The sequence below is a fragment of the Dipodomys merriami genome, unplaced genomic scaffold (genome assembly GCF_024711535.1).
Source record: "Dipodomys merriami isolate MVZ:Mamm:240054 unplaced genomic scaffold, mDipMer1.0.p SCAF_3, whole genome shotgun sequence".
Taxonomy (NCBI): Eukaryota; Metazoa; Chordata; class Mammalia; order Rodentia; family Heteromyidae; genus Dipodomys; species Dipodomys merriami.
Genome location: NW_027204492.1, coordinates 56,238,853 through 56,255,156, shown reverse-complemented (window position 1 = coordinate 56,255,156; position 16,304 = coordinate 56,238,853). Strand labels below are relative to the sequence as shown.

Here is a 16,304-nt window from a genome sequence, read left to right as displayed (position 1 = left end):
GTTAAAAATAAAACTAATGCCCTTAATTTTATAAATCCTTCCATTATAAGAATGTCAGAGTTAGATCTGTGGCGGAGTGGGTGACTTAGAGAATTTCTAGTTTCTGGTCTGAAGTGTGAAGAAGATTAACAGACAATAGTCCCATTTTATACAGGCAGGATTGTCTCACAGATGCGATTCTATATACTTAGGAGAATGAGACTGCTCTGAGGGCAGCCTGGGCAGAAAAGTCCATGAGATTCCATCTCAAAAATAACAAAAAGCAACAATGCTTGATAAGAAATGTAACTGTAACCAGTCTGTACAGTATTTTTACAATAAAAATTTATTAAAAATAAAAAAGAAAAGTAAGTACCTAAATTTAAAAAATAACAAAAATCAAAAACAAGACTGGAGTCACAGCTTCAGGGGTAACATGCCAGCCTAGTTCAAGTCCTTGGGTACAAATTCCCATACCAGAAAAAAAAGAAAAGAAAACAAATGAATATTTTTAAGTTTAAAAAGTCAATGTAGCAGAGTATTGGTGGCTTACACCTGTAATTCTAGCTATTTGGAAGGCAGAGATCAGAAGGTTCACATTTTGAGACCAGACTAAGCAAAAGCTCACAATACCTTACACCAACCATTTGTGGAATATAATGCTTCACACCTTTCATCTCAGCAATTTGGGAGTTTAAGATTCAGAAGATTTTGCTTCCATGCCAACCTTGGCAAAAAAAAGTTTACGAGATCACATCTCAACAGAAATTGCTTAGTTTGGTGATATACACCTGTCATCTCAGCTATGGTAAGGAATAATGAAAAGTAAGATCATGGTCCATTTTGGCATAGGCAAAAAGCAAATTTTCTTTCTCAAAATAACCAGAAGAGAAAGTTGATAGGCATGGCTCAGTAGAAGAGCAACTGCCTAGCAATCACAAAGCCCTGAATTCAAATCCTAGAGAAAAACAAAGTTGGGGGGAACGATAATCGACAAGAAATATACTCATTCCCTTCCTCATATAACTAACCTCTCTGTACGTCATCCTTACAGTAAAATAATAAATTATTTTTAAAAAAAGAACAAAAAGAAAAAGAAAAGAGCCTACTTCAAAATGCAAAATAGTGTTTGATTCCAAGTTAGGACATTCAGGAAAAGGCAAATGTAAAGAGATAGTTAAAAGATGAGTCCCAGTGGCTGGTACCAAAGGCTTACACCTGTAATCTTAGCTACTCAGAAGGCTGAGATCGGAGGAACACAATTAAAAGCCAGCCTAGCCAGGAAGGTCTGTGAGACTCTTACCTCCAATTAACACCATAACCATAACACCAACAATTGAAATGTGGCGCAAGTGGTAGAATACTAGCCTTTAGCAGAAAAGCTGTGGAAGATTGCTCAGGTCCTGAGTTCAAACCCTAGGGCTGAAACAAAGTAAAAAGATGAGTAGTTGACAGAGATTATGGAAAATACATGGATTAATAGGTAAAACGCAAATTATTTTTAATCAGTGGACTTATTCTGCATAATATGGTATCTGATAATATTACATACTTACATAAACCTGAAGATGTGTACAATAGAAATAAAAAAACTATGGACTCTGATCAATAAACATTTATCAATCTTTGTCAATTATAATTAATATACTATACTAATCTAATACACTGAAAGCAGAGCAGTTGCTTAACTGCCCAGTAGAGTTTCTTCTGTTAATTTGTAAAAAGAAAAGAACTTTTACCATAGGAAAATAAACATAGAGATTTAGCCACTACAGAAAGATATTGCCCTAAAGGAATGATAAAAATGAATTAAAACTGTAAAGAACTGTGAATAATCCTATGGGGATCACATGTGTACATACATAAGAGGGGTATAATGAGATAATGATAAAGTAATTTTGTGTGAGATCAAAAAACTTGTATTTTACAATGAGAAGTACAAAATGTCATGTCAAAACCAGCTTTACAATATCTGTGGGGGGGGAGGGGGGTATAATTGGGTGGGGGGAGGGGGGAGGCTGGGAAGGGAGGTGAAGGGTAAACAAAGGAGGAGGCTGCAATGCTTGGTAAGAAATGTATGCATTATCCTGCCCATGTAATTGTAGCCCCTCTGTACAGTATGTTCTCAAATAAAATAAAATAATATTAAAAAATTAAAAAAAACTTGTATTTTATTCTAATAAAAGGAAGTAGACAATAGACATCTTAAAAATGGACAGCATGGGTAAACAAAAAGGCACAAGAAGTATGTTGAAGAAGACAGGGTGGTGCTATTGAAAGTTATGATGCCTAGTATCTCTACAGAAATGTAAAGACATTTTGGAGGTCAACAACCAAATCAAATCAAAGTAGAATATAGAAAGAGAATTAGAGAATTACTGATTTTATACTTTTAATGGCTAGGAGGAGCTGGTTTTATGTCTTCACATGAAATGATAGGAATAGTTGAATATTAACTTATATAATACTTAGTTCATACTAAATTATAAAATGTCCTTGGGGTTAAATTGAATGAAATGACCCATTTTGTATGACTTTTTATAAAAAGATTTGTCACCATTAGCAAACTATTAAAAGTCTAGTACACATCTGACATATGAATAAGTGAGCCAGATTACTGGGGGGTGTGTACTATTGATAGATTTTAATTCAGTGTCTTCAGCTTTAAGGAATGCCTGATTTGTATAATTTGCTATTCATTTTAATGTGTATTTATATTTAAGCAGTTGTACAAAGGAGTTGACATTTAGCAGTCATATGTGAATACAACGCATCTTTGTCTATGTAACCTTGTTTGACATTATCAGTCGAACCCAACCCATCCCTTCTCCCAATTTTCTTAGTTTTGTAGAATATGTTTTAAAGTTTATGACTGTATTCTCTCCATCTTACTCTCTTTATTCATTTACTCCCTCCCCTTTTAAGTACGTGTTTCTGGTGTTTATTTTGTTAGCCTGTAAATTAACCCTTCTAAGGAACTACAGCTTTTGAGTTCTCCATTGAATCCCCCATATTTCAGTTAATATAGTTGCAATTAGTATATGCTTTATATGTAGTACTCATGAAAGGTCATTGTTAAACAGGCTTGTAATATAAATATTAGCTTGGCATCTTGAACCTTATAGTCAATTGATGGTGTTATTGCAGATCATGATTCAAAATTGTGACTTGAATGTTCTTTGTGGATATTTGAAATGCCAAATGGATTATATTTTTAAAACTGTAATTGGACTGTTAAATTTTGTTTGTAGTTAGTATTTGGTTTGCATGTCAATTGGTCTCTAAGTAAATATATCTCTTGATATGACCAGATGGTGTCTGTGTGTCTCAGAAAATGTTTGGTGAATGAGGAAATATTATTACATTGTGAATGGAAGTGTGAATAACAGACTTATTTAAACATTTGAATGGCAACCTTGACACTGATGGCCACCTTCCATCTATAGTTTGATCAATCTGTGACTGTAATCCTGGATATGTAAAGAAGAAGTCTAAAATTATTTTAGGTTTGAGATAAATAAGAGTGTTATGCAGAAACGTATTTGGATAATTGTATTTATACTGAGCATAATGTGAAGGTTTTAGAAGAAAGATAAACCATGTTTACTATGTGTACTGAAATAACTTTATCATGATACTATAAGCTGTATGATGTGTAAAACATATAAACAAACATGTTCATCTAAGTAAATTTACCTGGCTGAGAACAAACAGAGTGAGTTCTGTATATAATTGATTATATTGGGTTTCTCTTTTTGTGCCTGGCTTATTTCACTTAGCATAATGGCTCCCAGTATGATGATTATTAGGAGGGATGCATATGTTAGATATATGTGTATGCATATACACATACATATACATAAATATGTACATGCATACATGTATTATGATATCAGTTAATAGTCATAAATACAGAAATTATGATTTGGTAATTTATGCAAAACATATAACAAAAAGAATCTCAGCTTTCAACTGAGATTCAGCTCTGGCAATGTAAAATATAAAGGTGGATTTTTCTTGACTACGTCTGACTTGGAAGAAAGCACATGAAATATATCAGTATTTGCATCATTAGAACTATATCAAGGAATTTTAAAACGTAGTATTTTTTCCCTTGGTTGAGAGAAGAACTGGCCAAACTAAAGAGTGTTCAGAAGGCAAAGATAGAAAGCCAATGGAGGGAACAATAAGCTTGGGTAAGTCTGCAAGTAAGATTCAAGAACACATGCAGATCAAAGATATAAGGGAGTAAAGCAGAAAGTTCACACAGGTTATGAGTACCCAAAAAGTGATAAGAGAATTATCTCTGATTTTGTGGAATTAAGCCAATAGCAGAGTGAATCAATATAAGAGCTTTGACATTACACTTACTTTATCCAAACTATGCATTTACCTTTAAGTCACAAGATGATCTAGTGAAAACAATTTCATCAATCTCAGTTTCTCCATTAAAAAAAATAACAAGACTTCCCTTTCTGGTATATGCTAAGTAAACAGGCAACAACTTTCTATTGCCTTTGTTAAGTTATGATAATGAAGTATAGCAGGTGATTACATAGATGTACTGTGGACATTTATATAGTTATTATTGAGTTAAAAGTTAATATCATTTAAAGTAAGTGCTTGTCATTTCTTCAGCTTCATAATAAAAATTGATCTTAGAGACAATGATTTCAAACATCTTCATAGATGATAAAGGAAGAACTTGAATGAAATGGGCAATTCAAGTAATGGCTTCTTTTCACTTGGGAAGAAAATTTTGAATTCAGTATTGTAAGCCATGTATTAGAAACTTCTCTGATAACTTATTAATTTGGGAACAGTTTCCTCTAGCTGATACATTTGGTTTAGAAGATTTCATCTAAAAACAATTTTGAGTTGGGGAGACATAAGTGTACACTGATAGGGGAATTTTCTTGATCTTCCATGGGCTATAGAGTTAGAGAGAAGAAAATGTTACTGTTCCACGCAGAATTTAAGTTTCTTTGATCCTTATGAACCACTTGTAATAGTACATTTTATGACTGTCAGAAACAATGGGGACAGTTTACATATCTTGGAAATTCCTTTAATGGGGATGATCACATTCATGCAGAATGGGAGGTGTGCTATATAGATATATATATAGATATAGATAGATAGATAGATTTATATATCACAGTATTCTCCATGCATTTCGTTATAGTTTGAAATCTACTATCATTGTTGCAATTAGGAAATGGACTTTTAAATTAACATCAATTCTTCCTTCTTGCCTCAATTAAAACTCATTGCATGTAAAATAAGTTTTTTTTCTATGAAACATACTGTTAAGAGAATAAAAAGAACTAGAGAGTGGGAAAAATTCTTGTCCTAAAAATAAGTGTTTTGAATGATGGTATTACTTCAGCTGTTGTTCTGAGGAATGAGATTTAAGGAGCCTCTGAAAACACTTCCTATAAATCCTCCAGTATCTTTCTGCTGTGATATGACAGGCTAAAAAAGATGAAAAGGAAGAAAATTAGATATTATTAATAGTTGATGATTGCATGTAGAGCCAACATAAATGTTGACTATCACAAAATTTCTATAGCCTGTAATAATTTAGAAAAATTGTAGACAAAGATGTTTTCAAACATCTGTTAAAGATTACTAGTTTCTGGGCTTCTGTCCAAAATAAGGCAATATTACCATAAAAGCAGTAGTTTAAAATATATTGTGGAATGCTATGAGTTATTTATAACCATGTTTGTATCTAGAATATTAGACTATGTTTTTCTCGACTATGCTTAAATGGATTTCCTCTAGCAAACATGTACCTAATAAAAAATAAATATATAAGATGACTTTGATTTGATACCTTTTACATGACAATATATCTCTGGGTGTATTTAAAATATGTTGAAATTATTACAATTTAACTAAGAAAACATATAGAATTCGACAATATTGATATTGGTTTCTTTTTTTTTCTTTTTTTTTGGGGGTCCGGTTGTGGGGCCTGAACTCTGGGTCTGGGTGCTGTCCCTCAGCTCTTCAGCTCAAGGCTAACTCTCTACCACTTGAGCCACAGCACCACTTCCGGCTTTTTTTCTTTTTTGCTTATGTGGTGCTGAGGAATCGAACCCAGGGCCTCAGGCATGCAAGGCAAGCACTCTACCTCTGAGCCACCTTCCCAGCCCCTTGATATTGGTTTCTAACATGGTAAACAGTTTTGCATTTTGATAAGAATGTTAATTCTTTTATTTTTTTATTTTTTTATTTTATTTTTGTCTGTCATGGACCTGAAATCTTGGCCTGGGCGCTGTCTCTCAGCTCTTCAGCTCAAGGCTAGCGCTCTACCACTTGAGCCACAGTGCCACATCTGGCTTTTTTCTGCTTATGAAGTGCTGAGGAATCGAACCCAGGGCCTCATGCACACAAGGCAAGCACTCTACCACTGAGACACCTTCCCAGACCCAGGAATATTAATTTTGCCAACAAAACCTTCCAAATTAGTGATAACTATATTGCATCTAAAGGTTAAAAATTTTCCAAATATGTTAACTATCATCTTGCCTTGCCAGCACCCTACTAGACTTTTGAAAAAAATTAGGCTAGAAATGATCAAAATATGTATGTATAATGATTTAAAAAGGAAGTTGATTGCCATTTGTTAAATGTCAATATTTGTCATAAATATTTTTGCTTAATTTTTAGGCAAAAATGTTGCATCTCATAAATATTTTGAGAAAAGGAATACCAAAATATACTTACGTGTTAAAGTTTGTGAATGTGGGAACATTTTAAAAAATATTAAACAAACAAAATCCTATAGATATTATTCATGGCCCAAAGAGATACTAGGATAAAACAAGACGATGTTTTAAAAAACCAACAAGAATAAATTTAAAAACCAACTTCTGAGCATCATAGCATACGAACTTTAATGTGCACTGTCTCTTTTAGGGCTGGATCTGCCATTTATGATGATGCCTCATCCTCTACTTCCAGTCAGCCTACCTCCTGCATCAGTTGCCATGGCAATGAATCAGATGAACCATCTTAATACTATTGCCAACATGGCTGCTGCAGCCCAGATTCACAGTCCACTTTCCAGAGCTGGTGCCTCTGTTATAAAGGTAAGAATCATTATTTTGAAGAGATCAGAAGTGTTAATTACATTAAAACCAAGATAAAATGCCAGCTATACCACTGATGATTCATTAGCACACACAGCTCATTGACTCAGTTAAAATTCTTGAGTTTGGTTTCTGACTAGGCCTGCCAGTTTTTTTTTTCTTAAATTTTTTCATTGCTGTTTTTTTTTTTAATTATCTAGCCACAAATTTCCGTTTTATTCTAGTTTCTTATGTAGAAATCATACTATGTGTGAGGCATCGCCAGATGAATGACTGAATACAACAATGTGCAAAAACCATTCTCACTCCTGGAGGGAAATAAAGACTATGCACTCTTCTGGAGTTTGATAGGAATTTGTCAGGTCTGATACACCATTCAGGACTTATAGTCAGTCAGACTTGCATCTCAATTTTGGTTTATGGCTGATTGGCTGGATAACACACTTAGAGACACACTTACCCGCACATGGGATTGTTCCACTGTAAAATGAAGGGCATAATAATTATCCATGTCACTCACTTCATTAGTTTTCTGGAGACAATGCTAGTATTTCTTCTTTTTATTGTGAAAATACTGTACAGAGGGGTTACAATTACATGGGCAAGATAATGAGTACATTTCTCATCAAGCATTGTAGCCTCCTCCTTTGTTTCCCCTTCCCATCCCTTCCCATCCTCCCCCTAACCCCCACCCAATTCTCCTCCCCCCCCACCGAAGTTGTAAAGTTCGTTTTTCCACATAACGACTTGTACATCTCATTGTTGCAATGGGTCCACTTGTATCCCTATTTAAACAATTTGTTTTTTTCCTTCCCCTCCACAAATTATACCCACATCAACTACAGTGAAAGCAGGGGTTATACTGTGGGGGAGGGACATACAAAGCAACAAAGAAATAATCTTATGAAAGTGTTAGAAAAAATCACCTGAAAGAAAAAAAAAAAACTTTTGAATACATATCTTAGGGTTCATTTCCCTAACATCAACTTATCTGACCTTTTCTGCTTGACTCAGACATATACTAGTTATTGCAAATAAGGGAAACCATGGGACCTATGTTTCTTTGGGCCTGGCCCACTTCACTTAATATAATTTTTTCCAAGTCTTTCCATTTCCTAATAAATGAGGCAATGTCATTCTTTCTAATGGAGGCATAGAATTCCATTGTGTATATAGACCACATTTTCTTGATCCATTCATCTACTGAGGGGCATCTGGGTTGGTTCTATATCTTAGCTATGGTAAATAAGGCTGCAATAAACATAGTCGTGCTGGTAGCTTTAGTGGGGTCATGTTTGTGAACATTTGGGTAAATGCTCAAAAGTGGGATTGCTGGGTGCTAGTATTTTTTTTGGGGGGGGTCCGGTTGTGGGGCCTGAACTCTGGGCCTGGGAGCTGCCCCTCAGCTTTTCAGCTCAAGGCTAGCGCTCCACCACTTGAGCCACAGCACTACTTCCGGCTTTTTTCTTTTTTGCTTATGGGGTGCTGAGGAATCGAACCCAGGGCCTCATGCATGCAAGGCAAGAGCTCTACCCCTGAGCCACCTTCCCAGCCAGGGTGCTAGTATTTCCTAAAACCTGTGAATCAATGAACAAATACTTATAATATTTATCACCTTTTATTATCTATATAATATATCTTATCGTCATCATCTTTAGAATATGTTTTTCTGAATTATGGCCATTGGACAACAAAATACAAAGAATAGTTATAATTACTGTATTTCCCATTATTTTTGCACAGTCTCTATCTTCCCAAATACTACATGAACTAAACTTTCAAATATTATTTTCTTTTGTTGAGTTGATGATATGCGTAGGATCTAATGCATACAGTTAATCAATAGTACCCCATCAATATCCTCTTGTCTCCTTGTTTATTCAACAAATATTAAGATCTTTATATTTACATGTTATTATATTAGACCATGTGAGAAACTGATAAGTAGAACATACTAAGAGATTCTAAGAGCTCACAGAGCATATGTGACTTTTGTACACAGGATGCCTACTGTGGGCTTGTATGTTGGTTCATGCCTGTAATCCCATTTATGTGAAAGGCAGAGGTAGTAGAATTGGGATAAAACACCAGCTTAATCCAGAGACCCTATCTAACAACTAAAAAAGAAGCAAAAGTGCAGAGAAATAGTTCCAGTGTTAGATCAGTGACATAGCAGGCACTAGGCACTGAGTTCTAACATCAAAGTGAAGGAGAGAAAACCCCAATGTTATGAATAATAAGCAAAAACAACCAAAGAATTTAAAAGGACAAATGATCACTACCCTGAAAAGTGATTGGTCTGGGATCAGGAAATGCTTTAGGTGGGTATTCTGAGCATTCCCACCCCCACCCCCGCCACTTTAAAATTGGCTTCTGGTTTAGGATTGGGGTTTCTAAACCATTGTAGAAAATGTAAAGCATAAACTTCATAGGCTAGGAAAAAATTTGATCATCTTTTTTCTATAAATTCTAAATATGTTCTAATCATCAAAGTCTCTAATTATGTTATTGTTTTGATGGGTTAGTATATATCCTAGTTATTCGAATACTGATCCAGAGTTTAAATTGATTATTAGAATTATTTTCAAGAATGCTGGATAAGAAATGTACTCATTACCTTGCTCATGTAACGGTAACCCCTCTGTACAGTATTTTTACAATAAAATTTTATTTAAAAAATAAAATTACCCATGGGCATTATTTAAAAGACGAAATAAGTTTCTGTGATTTTCAAAAATAGACATCTGTTAAGAAAATATAACCTAATTGCAAATTGAAACAGTCTATTAAAAAACAAAAGCATACTTTAAAGAAATGATATTGTCATACTTGTTTTATAATAATAGGAAACGGTAATATAAGCATGTTTATGACTCCTCAAAATTACATTTGATTAGTTTTCAAAAGAACTGTTATTCAGACTGGATTTGCTACTCTTTGTAGACTATTTGGAATTTAGGGGCTCATTCTTGCCATTTTGGCATTGATGGCAGTGATTATGGTCATAGAAATGGAAAAGATAAGCAGCATCTCCTTAATTCAAATACTGTTTCTTGTTTAACTTTCATCTAACTGTAAGTTTGTTTATTGCTGATTAGTCTATTTCATTTGTAACCATTTTCAAAAGGAAAATCGTTACAATTGCAGATTACCAGCTTATTAAAGTCCTGCCAAATGCATAGAAAACATTTTATAATCGAGTTCAATTATAAGTACTTTCATATATTTTGAATAAGTTGAAAGAAATGTATTTAATTCAAATACTGGTCAGGAAAACTCACAGAAGTCAGGAATATGAATATATATATATATATATATATATATAAAGATATAAAAACAAAGTTACTTCAGAGTGTGCAACATAGTGATACTCTATCAAAAAGAAAAAGAATTTGTAGGGGGAAAACCATCGAGGGGGTAACAATGCTCAATAGGAAATGTACTCATTACCTTACTCATGTAACTGTAAACACACTATACAGTATCTTTACAATAAAAATATATATTAAAAAAGAAAAAAGTAAAAGTATTTGATTTCAGTTACTAGCAAAACATTTTTAATAAAATTAATAGTTTCATTTGTCAAAAGTGCTTTGTATAATAGGAATTTATTAGCTTTATAAAACAATAATTTTCAGCAATACCATAATGAAAATCTTCTTTGTTTAAGCATCACAGTACTTTGAAAAAGTTAATAATATGATACCAATTACATGCTACCTAGTTATAAAGATAGGTATTGCATACTCTCATTTGCATTTCAAGAGAATTTGTTTTTACTGGGCTTCTTGGTCAAGCCAGTCTATTAGCACCCTGTAGGTACCAGGCAAACTTAGTATTGGGAATTCATTTGGAAGTAATATTTGTAGGCTCAAAGAATTATTGAGGCAAATGCATTTTCTTTTTCTACATTTGCAAAATTAATTTTTCCTAGCAGTTTGAAATTTAAAAAAAGAACTTCTTAGTGCCAGCACTGATAGACTACCCCTGTAATCCTAGGTACTCAGGAGGCTGAGATGTGAGGATTGCTGTTGAAAGCCAACCAACGCAGGAAAACCCATGAGACTCTTTTTTTTTTTTTAATTGTATTTTATTTTATTTGAGAACATACTGTACAGGGGGGCTACAATTACATGGGCAGGATAATGCATACATTTCTTACCAAGCATTGCAGCCTCCTCCTTTGTTTACCCTTCACTTCCCTTCCCCGCCTCCCCCCTCCCCCCACCCAATTTTACCCCCCTCCCCCCACCCAATTATACCCCCCTCCCCCCCCCCCACACCGACATTGTAAAGCTGGTTTTGACATGACATTTAACCACCAGAAAACGGGGAGTGGCACTGTTACTCAAAGTAGTAGAGCACTTGCCTTTAACAAAAGACCTCAGGGATATTGTCTAGGCCCTGAGTTCAAGACCCACAATCAATCCCTTCCCCCCACCAAAAAAGTCCCCCCTAATTTTTGCATTAGTGTTGCTCATTACTTTACAAAAGAAATACTTGTATTTAGTTAATCATGATGTTCATAACTATTTACCATTTAGAGATAAGCTATCCTTCCAAAATCTTCATGATCTGAAAAGGTAACATATACTATTTGTAATGGAATGTAAATGCAGAGCTGGTGTTTTATGCTTCTTAATGCTAGATATTTGGGAAGCTACAAATGGGAAGATAATGGTTCAAGGACAGCTTGTGGCAAAAAAGTTTGAGTCCCTTTCTCAATTCACAACTGGCTGCAATGTCATTCCAAGCTATATAAGGTTGGGAGAATCCCAGTGCCAGGCCAGCTGAGATGTAAGTTTGACAACAGAAGGGAAGCTTGGCTCAGTGGCAGCTTGCCTGTGAATCATGCAGTGATAGGAAGCCTCTAGAAGACTCAGGCATGAGCTTGTGCAGGAAATGGTCCTCATGGTAAAAATAATCAGTGAAAAAATAGGGCTGGAGGCATTAACTTTGTGGTATTGTTTAAATTGTACAATTTGATTTCTTTCTAATTAATCACATGGCCTGGTTTACAAAACACATTTTGCTGCCTGATTGAATCAATTTAAAATGATACTTGCAAAATATGTTTTGCATATTAAGAATAGTACATATTACAAAAAGAGTCCATGTCTTTGGTCATAATTAAACATAGAACTATCAAATTTACAATATGCTTAATTATATTTGGCTTGGTGTTTACAAGTTTGTTTGTTTTTTTCTTTTAGTTTCAGAGAAAACTGTCCCTGAGTTTTTTCTTAGTCAAAGTTCGCACTCTACTGCTTAATCCACAGCTACATTTGTGGCTTTTTAATTAGTTAATTGGAAATAGCATTCTCACAAGGTGGCTTCAAAAATGAGATTCTCATATCTCAACCTTACTAATAACTAGAATTATAAGCATGAACTGCTGGCTCCAGCTCAAAGTCTTCTTTTGAAAATTTTATTTATAAAGTTTTTGGATTGAAAATGAAGCACAATAACTATGGTAATGAAACAAGTTTTCAGAGTCATGTTTTATACCCGTGCCACTCTTGTTTACTATGGCTTGTTCTAAGCTGATGCCTGTGGTCATTCTTGTTACTGATAATCATGAGGCTAAACATTTTTCCCACTGGAAACCAATTGTGCATTATAAATTTTGAATATTAGAATTATGTGATATATAAGTGATATCAAAACAATGAATGACTGAGCCATAAACTACATACTTATTTCTAGCATATACCATTTCTAGTGAAAGTGCCTGGGAATAATTATTCTAATCTTTTTGTTAAAAATTAGGGCCAGACTCTTGTGGCTTACACCTGAAATCCTAGCTACTCAGGAGTCTAAAATCAGAGGATCACGGTTCGAGGCCAGCCAAGGCAAAAAAAAAATCCCAATGAGTATCTTATCTCTAATTACCCACTCAAAAACTGGAAGTGGTGCTGTGGCTCAAGTGGTAGAGCCTTGAACACAAAGAGGCTGAGTGACATCACCTAGGTCCTGAGTTTAAGACCCACAACCAACAAAAAATAGATTCCACTTGTTTTATATTTAAGTATATAATTCATATTTATGAAGATAGTCCCTCATCTGAAAATTGGGTAGTCTACTTTGTTATCTAAATCCTTCATTTTTACTAACATGAGACCAAATGCTAATTTATTAGCCAGCTCATTCAGATAGTGAAGTAAATTAAAAGAAAATACTGCTCTGATTTTAAAAGCTTATGGATCCTTCTGTAGTTTGTGTGTGTTTTTTGTCTTATTATGTATCAGATATTTGTAGATGTATTTTAGTTTAAAGGGGAAAGATATACAATATGTGAATAAGTTTGAGTAAAAATTTAAATAGACAAACTGAACTCATATCCTACTTTGAAAGCATAGCAGAATGCTCTCTCTTGTATCTTACTAAATGAAGCATTTTGAGTCATTAGAGAAAAAGAAACTACAGATAGCAGTTTCTGTTTTTCTCCTTTTCCTGTGCTTAAATTTTACCAGTACTTACTATGCTGTTTGTCTCAAGTTTTCTAGGAATTTAAAAGGCAAGTTATGGTATCTGAGTGCATATTCACAAAATATATGCATTTTTTATAATGTGACAGTCCATTTGTATTTGTGTGAATATTCATGGCTCAGATGAACACAATATGTAGTGTACTTATTTTTGAATATAACATTTGCTTGCTCAAATAGTGTTGAACAATAGTATACTCAATGTATTAGTATAAAATGAGAACCTCAGATTCTTATAATATACTTGTAAAGTCAATGTTTTAGATTTTATATATGCATCATTATCCTCTGATATTCCTGTAAATCAGCTCTTACAAAACAAAGCAAAGTTTTAAAAAGGAAACCCAACTTTTAATATTTGCCAATTTTGGTGATATAAATGTTTCCACCATGGTTGATTTCAAATTACCAACAGCTGAACCAAATAGCCCACAAAATTATGAAATACTTACAATTGGCTCTGTACTAAATAGGTTGTAAGACAGCACTGCTTTTAAGCATTGTCAGAAATATGATATACTTAGCAAATGAAAATCTATATTAATTTCTTCACATTAATTTTCAAAAACAAAACCTTCAAACAAGTTCATCTGTCAGAAAAACATAAATTAAAACTTTGAGAAATCTGTATAATATAAATGAATATGCAGTTTGCTTTTCAATTAAATTATACTCATTTTGCACAGAATGATGTCAAAATTGAAAGTAGTAGTTGCAAATCATTGCATTTGACAATTTACTTCAGTCAGTATGTAAATAGGTCCATCCTAAGGTGAAAAATAGTTTTGTGATTTGGGGTTTTTATATCTTGCAAATTTTTTGTCAGTTGTAGGGCTTGAACTCAGGGTCTGGGCACTGTCCCTGAGCTTTCTGGCTCAAGGCTAGCATAATACCACTTTGAGCCACAGTGCCACTTCCAGTTTCTGGTGGTTAATTGGAGAATAGAGTCTCATGGACTTTCCTTCTTCTGCTGTCTTTGAACTGCAATCCTCAGATCTCAGCCACCTGAATAGCCAGTATTACAGATGTAAGCCACCAGCACCTGGCTTGCAAATACTCTTAAACAGTAAAAACTAACAGAGAGAGAATAGACCTGGCTGAAGTAGTTCCAACTACCATAGGGTTTTCACCCACTAGGAGGAATAAATATAGAATTTTAGAATTCTGAAAGGTAGTATCACTTTCAGGAGCTTAGATATCAAAAAACATTAGTCACATGTCAAGTGTTCAATAGCCACTTGTTTTGTGGCTGCTTCATTAGACAGTCTAGGTATAGAACATTTCTGTCATTGTAGAAAGAAGTTAGGCTAAATTAAAGATCCATGACCATCAGTTATCTTTGAAAAGAAAAAAACAATTGTACTCATTAACAATTCACAAGGACATTCATTTGCTTTACAATTACCAAGAGAGGATATTTGTTACAGGATGCATGTTAATTTTTTTTTCTGTTAGAAAACAAAGTAAGTCCAATTCACTGACTTACAAATGCTTAACATATAAAGTGGACTGTGTTATACTACCTTGTTAGAAATACAAAAGTAAAATACATTTAGGATTACACAAAAGGATTCAAAGAATTATATGTCAATTCTGAATAATTGACATTGTTATCTCACAAAGTTAGGTACAATCAGAAGCAGGTTTTGTTGGAGGCAGGATTACATTAAGAGTGTCTGTATATTTGTCCTGATTTCTCCATTTCTTGTTATATGACCTTAAGCAAACCAAGGACCTTATGTGTGTCTTAATTTGTCCCCCTTCCATGAAATAGGGATGATAATTGTTACTTTTACCTACTTCATCACATCATTGTAAAGTCTAAAGTCATAAAACATGTAGCAACACTTAAAATAATAGTTGGCATGACATAGTGTACATTAGCTGATGTTATTTTATTATTGTTTCATTTTCCAGTATCTGTATAGTATACTAATAAGTAGGAGCCAATGCCATGGTCAAGAGCTATCCTCAGACAGAGGTACATTGATCTAATGTAGGTTCTTCTATGAGCATCTTATTAGTACCAATACCAAGGATGCTCCAAACATTAGAATAATTTACAAATGTGAGTCTCAAGAGAGTATCTGTTCACCTTTGAAATTGCTACCACAAAGGATAGATTAGAAGCCTGGTGGGAGTTGGAGAGAAATGCTTATTTTACTACCAAAGTTGACCTGATTTGTACTTCTTAGAATGTTTACATGTGGAGTATTTAATATTTACTTTGGAGTGCAGACATCCACACACCATGTGAAATCACCCATTGGCCTTCTATACCTAATGGGATATATGTTCAACACTCTAAATACAGTGATCTCTCAACTATTACAGGAGTTATGTTCCAGAGAGCACTGCGATAGGTAAAAATATAATGAAGTTCACTTATTTCTGTTTCACAGATTTTCACCTATTTTGAGTGTTCTTTGGAATATAACTCCTGCCATAGGTGAGGGATCACTATTTACATATTGTATTTAAACCCACGATTCAGTGAAATCACAATATTGAACCTTAATATAGCGATGAAGCTTAAGTATTCTTAAGCTTACAGAGTGTTTCCAGTATAACCAGTGATTGATATACTCTTTAAATCCAAAAGTGGAAAAAATATTAGAGGTTTTAAAGAAATGTGGGGTTTTGTTGCTGTTGTTATATTGCCAGAAACTACTTTGGGAATATTTCTATGACAAATTTATAGCATTTTTTAGTTTTGGATCACATCTCTTTATTGTTG

At 34.0% G+C, this 16,304-nt stretch overlaps 1 protein-coding gene across 1 annotated transcript in view; it reads left to right on the top strand.

Annotated features, from left to right (window-relative positions):
* Positions 1-16,304, top strand: part of Dach2 (dachshund family transcription factor 2) — a 579,439-nt gene that overhangs the window by 491,477 nt on the left and 71,658 nt on the right. The window contains exon 6 of the mRNA XM_070040108.1: positions 6,907-7,079. Within this exon, the coding sequence (XP_069896209.1) occupies positions 6,907-7,079 (173 nt within the window). The remainder of the gene's footprint in view (positions 1-6,906; positions 7,080-16,304) is intronic.